This window comes from Micromesistius poutassou, assembly GCF_964030765.1.
Source record: "Micromesistius poutassou genome assembly, chromosome: 8".
Classification (NCBI taxonomy): domain Eukaryota; kingdom Metazoa; phylum Chordata; class Actinopteri; order Gadiformes; family Gadidae; genus Micromesistius; species Micromesistius poutassou.
The window spans coordinates 7,085,908-7,100,611 of NC_140278.1; the positions used below are offsets into that span (position 1 = coordinate 7,085,908).

At 43.7% G+C, this 14,704-nt stretch overlaps 2 protein-coding genes across 2 annotated transcripts; one reads left to right on the forward strand and one right to left on the reverse strand.

Moving 5' to 3' along the window:
* The first annotated feature begins 833 nt into the window (after positions 1 to 833).
* Positions 834 to 7,846, forward strand: LOC311351341 (uncharacterized protein). The gene is made up of 8 exons (XM_084471460.1): positions 834 to 1,102; positions 1,769 to 1,902; positions 2,079 to 2,733; positions 3,007 to 3,130; positions 4,001 to 4,164; positions 4,474 to 4,608; positions 5,206 to 5,504; positions 5,967 to 7,846. Exons 2-8 carry the CDS (start codon positions 1,858 to 1,860, stop codon positions 7,395 to 7,397), a joined length of 2,853 nt encoding a protein of 950 aa, XP_084327586.1. The 5' UTR covers positions 834 to 1,102; positions 1,769 to 1,857; the 3' UTR covers positions 7,398 to 7,846.
* Positions 7,847 to 8,591: 745 nt separating this feature from the next.
* Positions 8,592 to 14,127, reverse strand: dtnbp1a (dystrobrevin binding protein 1a). Its single transcript, XM_084471461.1, has 10 exons — positions 13,784 to 14,127; positions 13,210 to 13,257; positions 13,002 to 13,052; positions 12,303 to 12,363; positions 12,079 to 12,211; positions 11,618 to 11,750; positions 11,489 to 11,511; positions 10,936 to 11,082; positions 10,331 to 10,465; positions 8,592 to 9,694 (listed from the first exon to the last, which is right to left on the reverse strand). The coding sequence occupies exons 1-10, from the start codon at positions 13,837 to 13,839 to the stop codon at positions 9,417 to 9,419; spliced, it is 1,065 nt and encodes a 354-aa protein (XP_084327587.1). The 5' UTR covers positions 13,840 to 14,127; the 3' UTR covers positions 8,592 to 9,416.
* Between the last annotated feature and the right edge of the window lie 577 nt (positions 14,128 to 14,704).

A 14,704-nucleotide genomic window follows, 5' to 3' on the forward strand; every position in this document is an offset into this window, starting at 1 on the left:
GTTCCATTACACTTTGTTCCTCCACCTGCATAACCAACAAAAGTAAAGCGGGTTTGTCCCAGTTTGTTAACACTGTATAAACAGATTAATCATTTATGTTATTAATGAAAGGTGAATACAAGATGGCTGTAATTTTTATGATTAACGCAATACCTTAAGATCATAATATTCTGATCAGTCACTTTTGGTGTATAACACTGCTGGCTTCCACTGAGCTTAACATCCAATAACACAAGAAGGTCTAGACTCTAGAGGATGTTCCTCTAATAAATGAACGCATGAAGCCAATTGAATGAAGTTAAAAGAAGGCTATTGAAGAGGCTTAATACATGAGATGAAGAGGTAAAGTAGGAGTTTAAATTGACTTTACTTTTACTTGTGTTTTAGAACCCACAATAAACCAAGGTTATGTTTATGTTTTATAAGCTACATTTTTAAGTTAATCAAGATTATACAAAAGATAATCGGTTTGAAGTTAGTGACTGTTTAATTTGCAGGTGATAAAAATCTATTTATAGGATTTTATAACCCTACTCCTGATAATAAGTAGGCCTAAACTTTATTCATTTGAGTGCCGATATCCTTTCGGAATGTTAACCTAGGGCAGGCCAACTAATTTACCCATTCATGCGTTCATCAGCCCCCCCCCCCCCCCCCCCCCCCCTTCCCACTACCCGCACGCCGACAACCACAGGCGCGCGCGCACACACACACACACACACACACACACACACACACACACACACACACACACACACACACACGCTCCGTTGAGCAGCCACGCTCGAGCACGAACTACCATGGGATTCTGCACGGAAGGGAACAACTAGCAGGTTGGCTGAAGAAGCCATGCGGCCAGTTCCCTGGCACTTTTGGACGGTCGTGTGAATCAAGCGAGTCGTTGTGGTGCGGTCCGGTGACCGTTCGGTCGGCCCTTACAGCGGGTCCGAATCCTTCCGCCTGCAGGGATAGTGTAGGCCAGTAGTGCGCCCATGTAGCAGTTCTACCAGCGTGGCAGATACTGATGAAAGACCCCGTACAGCCAGCCGTACTGCATGTGGTTGTATCATGACGTGACACTGTATCCGACCCCCCGCACTAGGTATGTACCTCAATATAATCTGCTTTTTTGCGCTAGCTACACTACAGTACCTTCAATGTGGGCCGGCGGTCCGACGGTGCACATCGGCAGTTCGTCCGAAACATTTTGTGCCATTTTAAAGGGGAGTGTTTAAAGGGGAGTCCAGCCCGATGTTAATAGATTTTTTTTTAATCGGAGATAGCTTTCTATTCATATTGTGTAACTCTACTGCCTGGTTGATATGGTGACAGTGATGCTGGCGACGGCATGATGGTGATAGCAAGGGAGTTGTAGACCATGAATTGACATGACGCTGAAAGGGAAAATAATAGACTAGGCACAAATAGGCGTTCAAGTACTTCACCAATTCGCCATAGCCCTGCCTTGGTTGTTGTGCATGAACAAACGTTTTGTTTGATTAACAAGTAGACCGTTGACGGCCTAAACGTATTTCCATAGCCGAAGTCGGATGCATTGTTCGCTGTAAGGGTGCAACGTGATATTTTCCCCATCAAAATTTGTATGTTATAATATGTTATAATTGTAGATCTAAAAAGATTCCGAGTAGGACTATGTGACAGACAGACAGATCAGAGAGATGGATAGATAGACAAGCCTCAACAATAGGGCTCCTTTTGTTGCCTATTTAAATTCTTCATATTTCTCCCCTTTTGTGCTGTGGAGCAGAGCTGTTATAGTCAGGATCGCGGTCCTGTGGACAGAGAACAGGTGGTGGAGGCCTGGTATAGAGGGAAAGTTGCCACTCCCTCTGCAGGATGAGTACGGACAGGCCAAAACGAAAAATCATTCGGAAGAGATATGTGAGTACAATCCGCGGGCCCAAAGTAAAACCTAACTGTATGTCTTAGCCTGTGTTATACAACATGAAGTTAAGTGGTCACTTAATGGAACATGATGTGTGTGTGTGTGTGTGTGTGTGTGTGTGTGTGTGTGTGTGTGTGTGTGTGTGTGTGTGTGTGTGTGTGTGTGCTCGCAGGACGTCAGTGACGGGATGCCGTGGTGCGAGGAGCGCATGGTCCAGAAGGTTCTCTTCCTGTCCCTGAAGGAGTTCAGGGACGCAAGGCGCCCCAGCAGCCAGGGGCCACACGGACCCAGACCAGGGGCCACAGCACAGGATCAGCAGAGGAAAACACGGCCGAAGCCGAGGTCGCACGCACGCACAAAAAACAAGACACCTGTCTCCCAAGATGTGCCAAATCCAAAGCAGGGTCGCTGGCAAACACACACGCTGGAAAACAACAAGGAAGAGGAGCTTACGCCACCACAGATGTCCCCGGACACCTGTTCAACCCAAGGCAAACGCCACGGTCTTCAAGCCACGCAGATGCTCGTCGAGGTCCTGCCAGCAGCCAAGGATTCACGCATTAGACAGACGACAGGCGCGCTAGAAGACAGCCACTCGTTACCGAGCGGTCCGCCCGCTCAGCCCAGAACACTGCGCTCACACAAAGCCCAAAGCCTTCTCGCCTTTTTGAACACATCTAAGCCACAGCGCACAGCTTCGCCGACCCCACGGGACACGAGCCCGGGGAAATGTGAGGAAGGGCTAAACGAGGCGCGTGTCGTGCCGAGCACATCCACGGTCCCCACCAGGATTCTGAGGTCACACACACCTACCACTCGCCTCAATGGTAAAATCAACAAAAGAAAGATAGTCATATTGGATTTTGCTGTGTATAGTCATATTGTTTTGATGTTGTATTCAATGTTTGACCTATTGGACAACATATACATTACAATACTATTCTACACTGATTACAATTACGGTATTAGCCAATTATATTGGCTGTTATCAACTGCAAATATGTTTTGATTCAAATTACTTTATTAATGCATTGGTCATGACGTGCCATTCAAATTTAAGAAAACATAATACATGACATACTTTTTTCTCTCCATACAAGGTGCTCCAAGACAGGGTCCAGCCCTGCTATCCACCAATGAAAGACAGGGACTGACCCTACAGGCCTATCATCAGCATCATCACGGCAACATGGGTCATGGTAGAGATGACCCTGCCAGCCAGAGGTGAGCTGCTCCAAAACATTTGTTGCTGTGTTCTACAGACGTGCTACGGTATATGGTACCACTGTGTCTCTATTGCGAGAATGCTTCAGACACAAGTGGCAGATATAGGTAACATGGCGATGTATGACCGCCCTGTTCATTAGCTAGCATAGGACACACCCTAACCAGGTACCTACATTTCAAGCAAGCATCGGACTCTGTTCCTAGGTCGGTGTAGGATGGCCCATAAGACTGTGTAAGATAATACATTTATTTGTCAATGTAACGTTTTCTTTTAACCGCCTTGTTTCCTTCACTTAACAAATGTTTAGCATAGCTAAAAATAGCTAGCATAGTGACTTTGACATCACTGCCCATAGTCGATAGACCAACACCCAACGTGACTATTTTTGTCAATGTGCTGTTTCCTTTGTCACTTTGAACCGCTTTCACAACGTAGGTATCTAACAAGGAAGCTTCCTGAGTAGGTACCTAGCAAGGAAGCCTCCTGAATAGGTGTTGAGGTTATAGGAACCCTTCTAGCTATAGAGATAAATCCTTTGAGTCGGATGTTGGAACAGAAAACACCATGTAAAACGGTACTGATCTGGGCAAACCTGTGCTGCTCTTGAAAGGACCGTGTCCAACGACAACACAACCTTTCAACTTATCTTCAAACGTACAATTTGATATTAATTTCCTTCTTCCTTCACATTTACCACCTGAACTCATGTGGTCGTACACATTACACTAAGGTGTCCTACTAGAATGGGCGCATGTGTCCGGTGTGTATGTGTGTGTATATATGTATGTGTGTGTGCGTGCATGTGTGCACACGCGGGTGTGTGTGTGTGTGTGTGTGTGTGTGTATGTGTGTGTGTGTTTCTGCAGGCCGAAGCTTCAGGCTCAGAGAAAGTTTGCACATTCTCCTCCCAGTTCTCCAGGACCTTTTGTGTCGTCTTCCTCCACACATAACCACAGCTCTCCCACCTCCAGCTGCCTGACGAGACGCCGTCCCAAAACAGAAGACTTTCTTTCTTTTCTTTGTTTGAGAGGTGTGCGCACACACACACACACGCACACACACACACACACACACGCACATACCAGTTATTATTAACACCAAAAACTCTTTTTGCTCCACTTTATAGATGGAAATTTTTGTTATGTTTATTTTGTGTACATGTTTGTGTATAAATGCATTTCCATTTCCATCTTGAGTAAAGCAATTGGGACAATCAATTACTATGGAAATAATCGTAATTACAGCCTTAATCTGAATACACACATTGCATTAGAAAAGGCCAATGCTATTTAGACTCCCATTGCTTTGGTTCTAGCATTGTATTTCTCTTTCTCCACAGGTTCTGTGGCATTACCGAACAGCATGGCCGTCCTAGGTAGTTGCCGGAAAAAGGAGTCCACTGTCACTTCATGTCTTCCCAGCAGTCTAGGGCGGACGACGGAGAAAAGCAGGACTACAGCCTTCAGGAGAAAAGGTAACTTGTCTTTACTGTCAGCACAAATCTCGCTCTTGCCAGAAATGTCAACAATAGTAAAATAGCACTTTTATCTTTTTGGAATCTCTCTCTATTCTGATAAGAGAGATTCACTGAACTAAAAATAATTGTGCCTGTTACCAGATTTGTTTTGAAATTGTAATGATTATGCATCATGCTAGAGATTAAGGTATTTTAGGGTTTAGGGCAGAAAATGTGTTAGTTAAGGTGGTGGGGTTCAGGTGGACCATTTATGCTTATTTTCATGCAGGCTGTCAGACTGTTTCCCTGCAGCCTGATCTATACACAGAGAGTGAATGAAGTTGGATTATTTTATGCTTTTGTATAATATTTTCAATTAAACTATGTCATAGTTAAGGCAGCAGACGTGTGTTGCTTTAGGCGGCCGCCTAAGCTGTTACGTGCCGTGGGAAACCCTGGTATTAGATTAAGGTATCAGGTACCGGTAACAAGCAACGCCACCCTTACCGAGTCGACAGCGAGTTTACTTCAGTTCCAGATCTGCAGCTCGATGTGACTCGAAGGGACCTTAAAACCTCTCGCTCTAACTTGAGTCTGTTCCTCCCTATCCCGCAGCCCGCCATGGCATGGCCTCCAGGCCGCTGAGGAGGCTGGGGGTGACGGCCCTGCTCCTCCGGGGGGCCGGAGACGCGGAGGCCGCTGGCAAGCAGAGATACGGACTGTGTTCCAACGCCGCCGCCGCCTCCTTCGCTCCAAGGAAACTGAGCCTAAGGGAAAGGAAGATGAGGGAGGGGAAAGGAGAGGGGAAGCCCAGGGGGAAAGGTGGAAGAGAGAAGAGGGCAGGGGGGAGAGTCGAGGGGAGAAGGAAGAGAGAGCCGGTTCGTGTCCTGCGACCTCGCCAGCTCTCCCTGCAGGTGAGGGGGACTGCAACAGTTAACCGTACGTCAGGACAAGAATATTCTTGGCAGTTCTTACGTAGCCAAAGTAGCGAGGCCATCTGAAGTCTTTTAGTGGATAAGCTTTTTAACAAAGAAAACACGGTTGCCTCTAAGGCTAAGAGCAATTCATGGTGGACAGGGGTGGTTTGATGGCAGGATGTTGACCTTTCTGATGTTGATTGGCTACACTACAATTAGAAGTCTAACAACTTCCTTGAAGCTGCAATCAGCAATCTCTGCTCTTTTACCACCACTAAACTCACCTCCCTAAACTTTAAAACACACTCCACCACAGTTTGAAGAGAATATTTTGTTTGTCCAATCATAGACTAACTAAAATGTATCCATTACAGTTTTGCAGAAATGGAACATTTCAGTTTTCGCTTAAGCTGAGCACAAAGAAATTGAAGTGCTTAATTTTTGCTCTTCGTGTCATAGGTTGCCATGGTGACTGGGCTCTCTGATCAACACACTTCCTATGTACTACAAGCGCCATCCATCAAGTCAAAATCAACCAATAGCAGCAGACGTTCCGGACCCTATTCTAGGGAGAGCAAAACTAGTTTGCCCAGAAGGCACCATGTTAGCATTAAACACCACATTACCCGTAGAAACCTAAAAACATACACAAATCACAGAATTCCTCAGAACCAGCATGGCGCTTGCAACCACAGAATTGCTTCTGTTCACCATTGCCAACTCAGGAACCTTGCATGTTCCCAACCTTCAGGGGAGAACTCTGCCAGGACCCCGGTCAAAACACCAGGCCCGAACAGAATGCTATATGCAAAACCAGCAGCTAATAGCTCAGCTATGAGGCACCCGAACAAGCACGTCAGCGAGCATTCTGGGGTTGTGAGACTGTCCAGGAGAATGAGAGGCCTTCCGCCAGACACCGGTCTTAATATTTTAAACGCTCTATTTGCAATGCCAAACAAAAACAGCAACAACCTGAGGAACGGCCGGACACAGCAACACAAAGACTCCAAGATCATGTTGCAGGGCATTCAACGCGGCAGCCAGGTCCTCCGAGAGAGGCTCGGGTTTGTTCCTAAGGAGCCAAAAAAGGAGACGAGGCACGACCGCAGTGTCGGAGCCGGTGAAGCAGCGTCCGCAACGGAGGTCAGCGTCAGGCACAAGGAGGAGGAGGAGGAGGAGGAGGTGCAAAAAATTGTGTCGACACGGGGGACAATATGTATGAGCGGGATGGACGGGGACGCCGGGGAGGTTGGTGAAGACTGTGCCGGTCTTTTCAGTGAGGACGGGAAGAACATCTGTCAACACCAGTTAGGAACAGATGGGCAGGAAGTCAGCGGTCATCTCGGTAAGGTCGAACAACCGATTCCGGGCTGCGCTAGTCTGGACAAATTGAGGAGCAGGAAAATGACATGTGAGGCAGATCACAGGAGCTCCAGCGACGCTAGTGAGGTTGTGTTGTGTCAAGGCCACGTCAACCACTCCGCAGAGGACAACAGCAACGTACCTTCAGTCCCAGCCAAACCCACAATGGGAAAAACTCAACCAGCACCACCTACACGGACTGTCACCAGAGCGGCTGTTGCCAAGGCTAATGCTGCTAATACATTGTTAACGTATACCAGTGTAGATTCAGGTAAAAGAACAAACTGTTCTACCAAGGGTGCTAATCCAAATCTTAACAGCACAAACAAGTTCACAATTCCAGCCAGCTGTCCCTTCGACAATACCAGCTGGGGCACCTCTAAGGAGTCATTAAATGCTTTCAGTAAGAACTTGTCAAAGGGCAATGCACCAAACGGCAGGAATCCTAACACCACTTCCAAATGGCCAATAAAGCCTTCTACCTCTGTCGCAAAGACCAGGACGAGCCCTAGGAACCTGAAGCCGTAGTGTTGCCATGCATCCCTTGTCAGATGAGGCTTTATACGACATGGCAATGTCCCCTTTGCCTCATACTTTTGGGGGTATTGTAGTGAACACTGATTTGTAAGTGATAATATGGAATTGCATGTAAACTGGTTGCGCCTGTTCTCAAATCCTACTTTTTCTTGTTCAATGGCAGCTACTATCTGTGTTCTTCTGGTGACCAGTCAATTTGAGACTAATTGGACGTGTAAAGAACGATTTTTTGGGCATAACTTGATCTAACATAATACACTGTTTGGACTCAAGCTTTTAATTCTTTTTTAAATTAAAATTCATGTGAAAGGGAAAGGCACATGAGTCAAATACAAAGGATGTAGATAAGTATTTGAAACAAAATATTTAATACAAAAACACATTCTACGGAAATCTTTTAACTTGATCTTTCATACATTCTACTTGAATATTCGAAATAACAACAGCTATTACAGGTCAATTAAATTGAATTCCTGTAAGCAACGGCATTCTACTGAGGAAAGGGAGAGTTATGTTAGAATTATATTAGCAATAGACTGACTATTGACTTTAGATTGATGCATTGGTTTGTTGCCTTTAGGGCAACATATATATAACATAAACAGGAATCATACTAATCAAACCACTTTCAACTCCATATGTCCATCGTTGATTGTCCTTTGTACAAGTTGGCCTGTTTAGTTTTGTTTACCTTTTAGTCATGGGAATTTACAAGATACCTTCTAAAGGAAAAAAATCTCAAGCCTCAACATTGACACACAAACAGTGTTTACATCACAGAGTAGAAATGTGTACTTTGATTAAACTATAAAACGTTTTTTTCAAATATAAATGTCTAATGTCGCTCACCGTAAATAAATTATTGAAATTAAGTGATAGCTGTCTGTCTCAAATAAACACATCTTGCACAATCTGTCTTAAAAGTGATCTAGTATGAGCACGAAAAACAAATGTGTTCTTTTGATTGTATTTTGCTGCAATACTTTTATCTAATTGAGGCGTAGGCGAGTACACACATTCAATAAAGTACACACAAGCAATTAAATAAAGGTAATTTCTTTGAAATTAAACACTTTTTTCCCCTATTGTTTATTGATGTATTACCACCATAAGCAGTTTGGTTTTGTTCGTTAATTCTATTTGCATTTATTGAACAGAGGTCATAAACGTACGTATATAATGTAGCCAGGCAATGGTGGATGTCGGGAGTAAAGTAAAGTTTAGGAGGGGTAAAGGTAAGTCATCTTTATAAAACACTCATGATTTTGATCAACATGCATTGTGCAAATAACACCAACCTGAACACTGATGGCCTTATCTAGTCATACTCCTATGCAATGGAATGTAGATAAGCAACGCATTTTGGTTCATGCTTTAACAGGGCAAGTGCTATAAGTGGTGCTACAGCATACATATGGGAAGACATTTTATACAGATGTGGATTATGAAGTGATCAATTGCTTATCCGACAGTAGACCATGTGTTTTGCTATGGTAATAGAAAAAGCAATTTTCCGCTGGCACTAGGCAAGCACAAGCAGGTAAACATAAACATAAATATTGTTGGCAGTTTATTTTCAGAACCTCTCAAACACACACAGCATCAGGGGTTATTGCATACAGTTATTTAATAATAAAACAGCCATAGATCTCATATAAGCAGAGATCCATATCCTCCATGTTCTGGATAGAGAGCAGTAGTAGGTGGTTTGCAAAATATTATAGCTTGGGTTTTCCAATTCCAGAAATCAACTGATATGGAGTTTGGTGACTAAATGTTGTAATATTTGCAGAATGGCCACATAATGGCCTAATAACTACAAACTTTAATACTTGTTAACAGTGTTTTCCCATTTAGACTGCACTTGGGGAAGCAAGCATTTTCTTTAAAGGCTTGCAATTCAGTGTACCTTCAGCCTAGCATGATTTTTCTCTTTGAGGGATTTTAGTCTGTAGCAGGCCGCAGACCCACAAACGGAATAGCCTTTAAGTTGCTTGGGTCTCCAGTACCCTACCCAGTGGTTGGATCCCCAGCAGAGTCACTTTCATCAGAGCTCCTTGGCAAACCATCCTCTGGCAGAACAGCCAACAATGTGTCTGCCTGAATGTCCTCCTCGTCTGATTGGACCAGAGGGATGTCCTCCTCGTCTGATTGGACCGGAGGGATGTCGCTGTCCTCACTAGACAACTCCTCGCTGAGCCTGGCCTCATCATCCGGCTCATTGGCAGGATGGGCGTGACCAGTGGAGACCCTCAGAGATTCTGAAGACCAGGACTCAACGTCTGGTCCTGTTCACACCAGGGAGGAATAGTTAGAGCACCCGACCCCGAGAAAGGAGATAATATTCATCTAATTTATCGGCCTGAAAATCTATGCAAAACAACCAGAAAATGGTTAATTATATAATGGAAAAAAAATATTCTCTTATTTTCTTATATTATTCTTCTATTTTTATCTTGAGCGTGCCAGTATAAATTTAATTCAATCAATGATTGCAATCCCGTGAAGGGCATTGAAAGTATTGAAAGACATGCTCAGTCTGATGAAAAGTGAGCGCTGGGAGCGAGCCGCTACGAGCCTCCATAGACTAGAGGCTACTGAGCTAGCAGGACCTGTAGGACCGCCATGGTTTCTGGGTAGTGTAATTATCTATCTCGCAATACAGAAAATAAACATTACAATCATTAAAAAAAAAACATTTTGTACTTTCTATAGCCTTTACAGCAACATTAAGTTCCTTACATACATTACATCCTCATAAAAAGGATGTAAAGTAAATCTTCTGCTATGAGTGAATTCAAATCATCTGGGGAGGGACGCGCCTTCCCAGCTCCATGCTTCACTGTACGCAAGTGAAGCATAGAAAACACACACAGGAAAACACCCTAGCACGAACGTTAGAATCAACAAGAGGTCGGGCTCACCCGAGGTAAGGGAGGATGTGCGGCTGCGGGCGTCGTTAGCGCTTGAATTGAGGAAGTCATCGAGAGCTTCCTGGTCTGACGTGTCGGTCACCAGCAGCTGATCCAGGGCACACACCTGGCCGCCGCTGACCTCTTCTGTACAACAGGACGCACACACACACAGATGTGTTAAAGGTGACATATTATACATATTATACCACGAGGAAACAAAGCTCATTGAGGTCGTGGTGTTGTTAGAGGTCCCATGTTACACCACCAGGTGTGAGTGTGATTAGCTGTTAAAGGCCGGTTTGAAAATCTGCCTCTTCTGACATCACAAGTGGGCGTTTCCACCTAGAACCTAGTATGACGGATAGAGGAGCAACGTTTGCTACAGTCCAGTGGGCAGGCTGGTAGACTGATCTGTCCAGCACACATCTAGATGGACACGCCCACTTGTGATGTCAGAAGAGGCAGATTTTCAAACCGGCCTTTAACAGCTAATCACCTAGTGGTATAATATGTCACCTTTAACAATACCACAACCTCGATGGGCTTTGCTTCCTAGTCTGTGACCTGAGCATCGGGATCCTCTACACAGGCCGAGTTCCCGGTCTGAACCTCACCCTGGAGCTGCAGGTACCCCGTTGACAGGTAGCGCTGCATGTCGTGTTTGAACGCTTCCTCGTGGATCTTCTGCTGCTCCTTCAGCTTGTGCTGTGCCGCCTGCTCCAGCTCTGCCACCTTCCGGGCGTGGTCAGAGTCCAGCTCCTCTGGAAGAACAAGACAACCATTGGAAGTGGTCGCTCTCATTCCCATCATGAGAGTCATCATCCCTTCGTCCCAGTTTACACTGGAGAGCTAAAAGCGGTGTAGAGTGACACTCTGATTACGCCAAGTGGTTTCATATCACAATAATGGCATTTATTTGTTATCTGTTCGCAGGGCAGGGATCATCTTTCAACATTTTTAATGCTGGAGTCAGGTCGGTTTGGTTTCGAACACAATGCTGCCAGACTTCTCTCATGCCGGTTCAAAATTTTGGTAGTTTCCAGAGTGACTCGCTGAGCAAATTCAAATTTTGCTCTCGCCAGAACTCTGGATTTCCAGGGTAGCTTTAGCCCACAACCCATTAGAAATAATAGAAAAAAGTCACAATACTAATGATTGACATCTCACCTTTCAGGGCCTCCAGCTCTTTCCTATTAAAAAAAACCAAACACATGGCAGAAGTTGTTAGATATTTTGTCCTTCATTTAAAATGTAATTAAACTGCTCTTTTCACCGCAATTATTTATTAGACAGTACCTTTTCTTTTTCTTATATTTCTCCAGCTGGTTAATGTGATGTTGCTTAAATCTCTGCTGGTCACATTGAGAGCACAGGGTTTCCAGGTAGGCAAGCCTGCTCTCCATTTCTTCAAAGTCTGCTTCTAAATGTGCTGTAGACAGAAGAAAATACACAAGTGGCCATCTTTAGGAAGATTTGAGCTACGTAAGTAAGTAACTAAGTAACTAAATCGAGATATTGGATATACTTGCACCACTAGATACAACCCACATCATTGTATTCTCCTGCTATTCTCTCGGGGGGGGGGAGACGTTTATTTTCTGAATCTTGCTCTCTTTACTACTGTCAGATCTTACCTAAGTAAGACCCCTTTAAGATATTCATATTTCATGATAATTATTCAATATTAGCCTCATATCTCACACTTTTGAATACTTACTTACTTAAACCTTTTGATTCCCTCCTTTTCCTTCACTTACCTATCCTTCCTGAAGCCGTCTCCAATTGGTCAATGAAGCCCGGTAGACCCTGGATCTGCTCCTGCATCTGTGACATTGCTGTTCTCCTTCTCTCCCAGTGAGCTGACAGCATAACCACATCCCCATCCAGAGCCTGGGAGACAGAGAGAGGTGTACCCTTAAACATCTTTACACAACCATAAGAGACCATAAGACAGAGACTACGGTAGTGAAATAACCCAAACCTCTGCATTCTGAGCACATTCCTTGGTTCTTCTATGGAGGATTACCCAGTTCTCCTCATACCTACACAAAGACACACATTCATTACATAATAATATTTAAGCTGACGTTTAATTAGAAAGCAAGATGTTCTTTGATGAAACAATGGTAATGGTAATGTTTGTTAATGGAGGTTTATTTGGAAATATAATTGGCAACCTGGCAGGTTAGGGTGATTGACAAAGCTCCTTCGCAAACAAAGCGGAATACCGGACTACCTGAAATTGAGTTTCTTTAGCGAACGTTTCTCAGATCTCAAGCACATTGAGCCAACTACGATGGTGTGGAAAGGGCTGTGCAAATGAAGACGGTCGTTTTGGATAGATATCACTAATAATTTCAATGCAAATCACACATTTTCTTCTATCAATTACCAGAAATATCTAAGCTGATCTGAAGGCCAAATGGGGTACAACCCAACACTCCAGATTGGGAACCTATAAAATATAATAAAACTAGAAGGTGGTAATAGCTGCCTCATTAAGCGCAAATGATGATGACAACAATACACATGCATTAGTTGGTACTCTCTCTGTTCATAGTCCACAGCCTGCTTTGCGTCCTCAAGTTTTGGTGGCCATTTAATTTAGGCACAGTAAGGCAAATTTGAAGAGTCACAAAATCCAACCCCACAGTGAGTGAAAGTGTACATCAACAATTACCTGTTCAGAAGCTCTAATCCAGCAATGAACTGAGGAGGGAACTCCTGGAGTCTAAGGACCACAGAAGTGTCGACATTTACACAGAAATAATACACTGGGAGAAATATTGTGTATGCTCACGGCATATTTCAGATATTCTGTTTGCCCATGTCAACACTCAAAAGAGCAAATATATATATATATATATATATATATATAGCGGGCATACCTGGGTCTTCTCTTGACATCTTTCGACCTGTCACCCAAAGTCTTGATTCTTAAAAAGGGAGGGTGAAGACAACAAGGTTGATTATTTTACTTTCCATCAGACACTGCCTTAATATTTCAAACAGGCATTATAAATAAATTAGGACTACTACTAATTAGGATCTTCTTCATAATAATTAAAGAAAAATACACAGCAAAAACAATTATTTTGGATCTGATAAACAATTTTAAAAAGTATGTTAATATTTACTCATCACAATACCAGATTAAGTGATTTATCATGTGTTTTTTGTAACGTTTTATCACTTTGAACGTTTTTCATTCAGAGCCACCAACCCAAGACAGTCATGTGCTGAAATCCAGCATGTGACCAGCATCACCTGAGAGCAATTACACAAGCTGTAGGGTTTACTTTAGTCACAGTATTATCACCATACATAACGTTACAGATCATATATTGGGTTGTGGTTAGGCTGACACACCGTGTATAATGTCTAAACATCCTTTGCAGCCTTTTTTTAAATCAAACGTGTTGTTGACGGAAGGCGAAGATGTAGAGCGAAGTCGTTTCTTACCCGGACGTTAAGTCCTGCTGCACCGTGTGAAGGCGCTCACGGAAATTCCCCAACATATTCTCCCCGTTTGTGAAACGCGTCTGGCTTACTGGAACCAGTATACTACACTCACTGAGCTCTGGAACCAGTCTACACTCACTAAGTTACTAGAACCAGTCTGCACTCACTGAGCTCTGGAACCAGTCTACACTCACTGGAACAACTCCACTCTAAGGCAACACATCAGCCAGGTTACATGTCGGCTGACGGTGAAGTTTGGTTTTATAAAAGCAATTTCGGAAAGCATTATGTACTGTCCAACCGAAGTCACGTTAAGAGTAGGACAAGGCGACACATAAACGGTGTGTGTGTGTTGTTTACACCGCACTGTCAATTCGCCAGTCCAAAATGGCTTCTTCTTCTTCATCGTAAATCTTGGGAAGGCTAGGCATCGCTAGTGCATTGCTGCCCTCTATCGTTTCATATAGTAACAACTAAATGGTAGATTGTAATCAAATCGTATCTTTATATTGTCTGAGACAACGAGCCTTATCCAGCTATCTGGTTTCGGTGTTCACTCTGCCCAAGTAGTTTTGATTAATTATGAGTCTGAGCTGAGCCATCTCCACGAATAGTAATTACTTTATGTTCAGCGTATAGTGTATTTCCTAAAAACATGTTTGAGGACGTCCTAGGTCAGACCTGAGGGCATAATGTGGCCCGCAGGCAAGATGTAGGTTATAAGTGGCTTGCGAGTTCCCAAAAATTCTTAGTAATAATTGTATTTATTTATTTATAAAACTTTTATTAGAAAAATGCTTAGCAAGTTTCATTCAACTTTCTCATTGATGAAATATAACAAGTCCAGATACAGATCCACTCTCAGTGATGAACACCTGTCAGCTGTGCTGCACATAGCCACATCAGGAATTACACCTGACC

Coding starts and splice junctions, on each gene's coding strand:
- LOC311351341 (XM_084471460.1), top strand. CDS start 1,858: ATGAGTACGGACAGGCCAAAACGAAAAATCATTCGGAAGAGATAT. Junction 1,903..2,078: donor AAATCATTCGGAAGAGATAT/GTGAGTACAATC, acceptor GTGTGCTCGCAG/GACGTCAGTGACGGGATGCC. Junction 4,609..5,205: donor TACAGCCTTCAGGAGAAAAG/GTAACTTGTCTT, acceptor CCTATCCCGCAG/CCCGCCATGGCATGGCCTCC.
- dtnbp1a (XM_084471461.1), bottom strand. CDS start 13,839: ATGTTGGGGAATTTCCGTGAGCGCCTTCACACGGTGCAGCAGGACTTA. Junction 12,212..12,302: donor AATGTGCTCAGAATGCAGAG/GTTTGGGTTATT, acceptor TCTGTCTCCCAG/GCTCTGGATGGGGATGTGGT. Junction 11,512..11,617: donor AAATATAAGAAAAAGAAAAG/GTACTGTCTAAT, acceptor TTTTTTTAATAG/GAAAGAGCTGGAGGCCCTGA.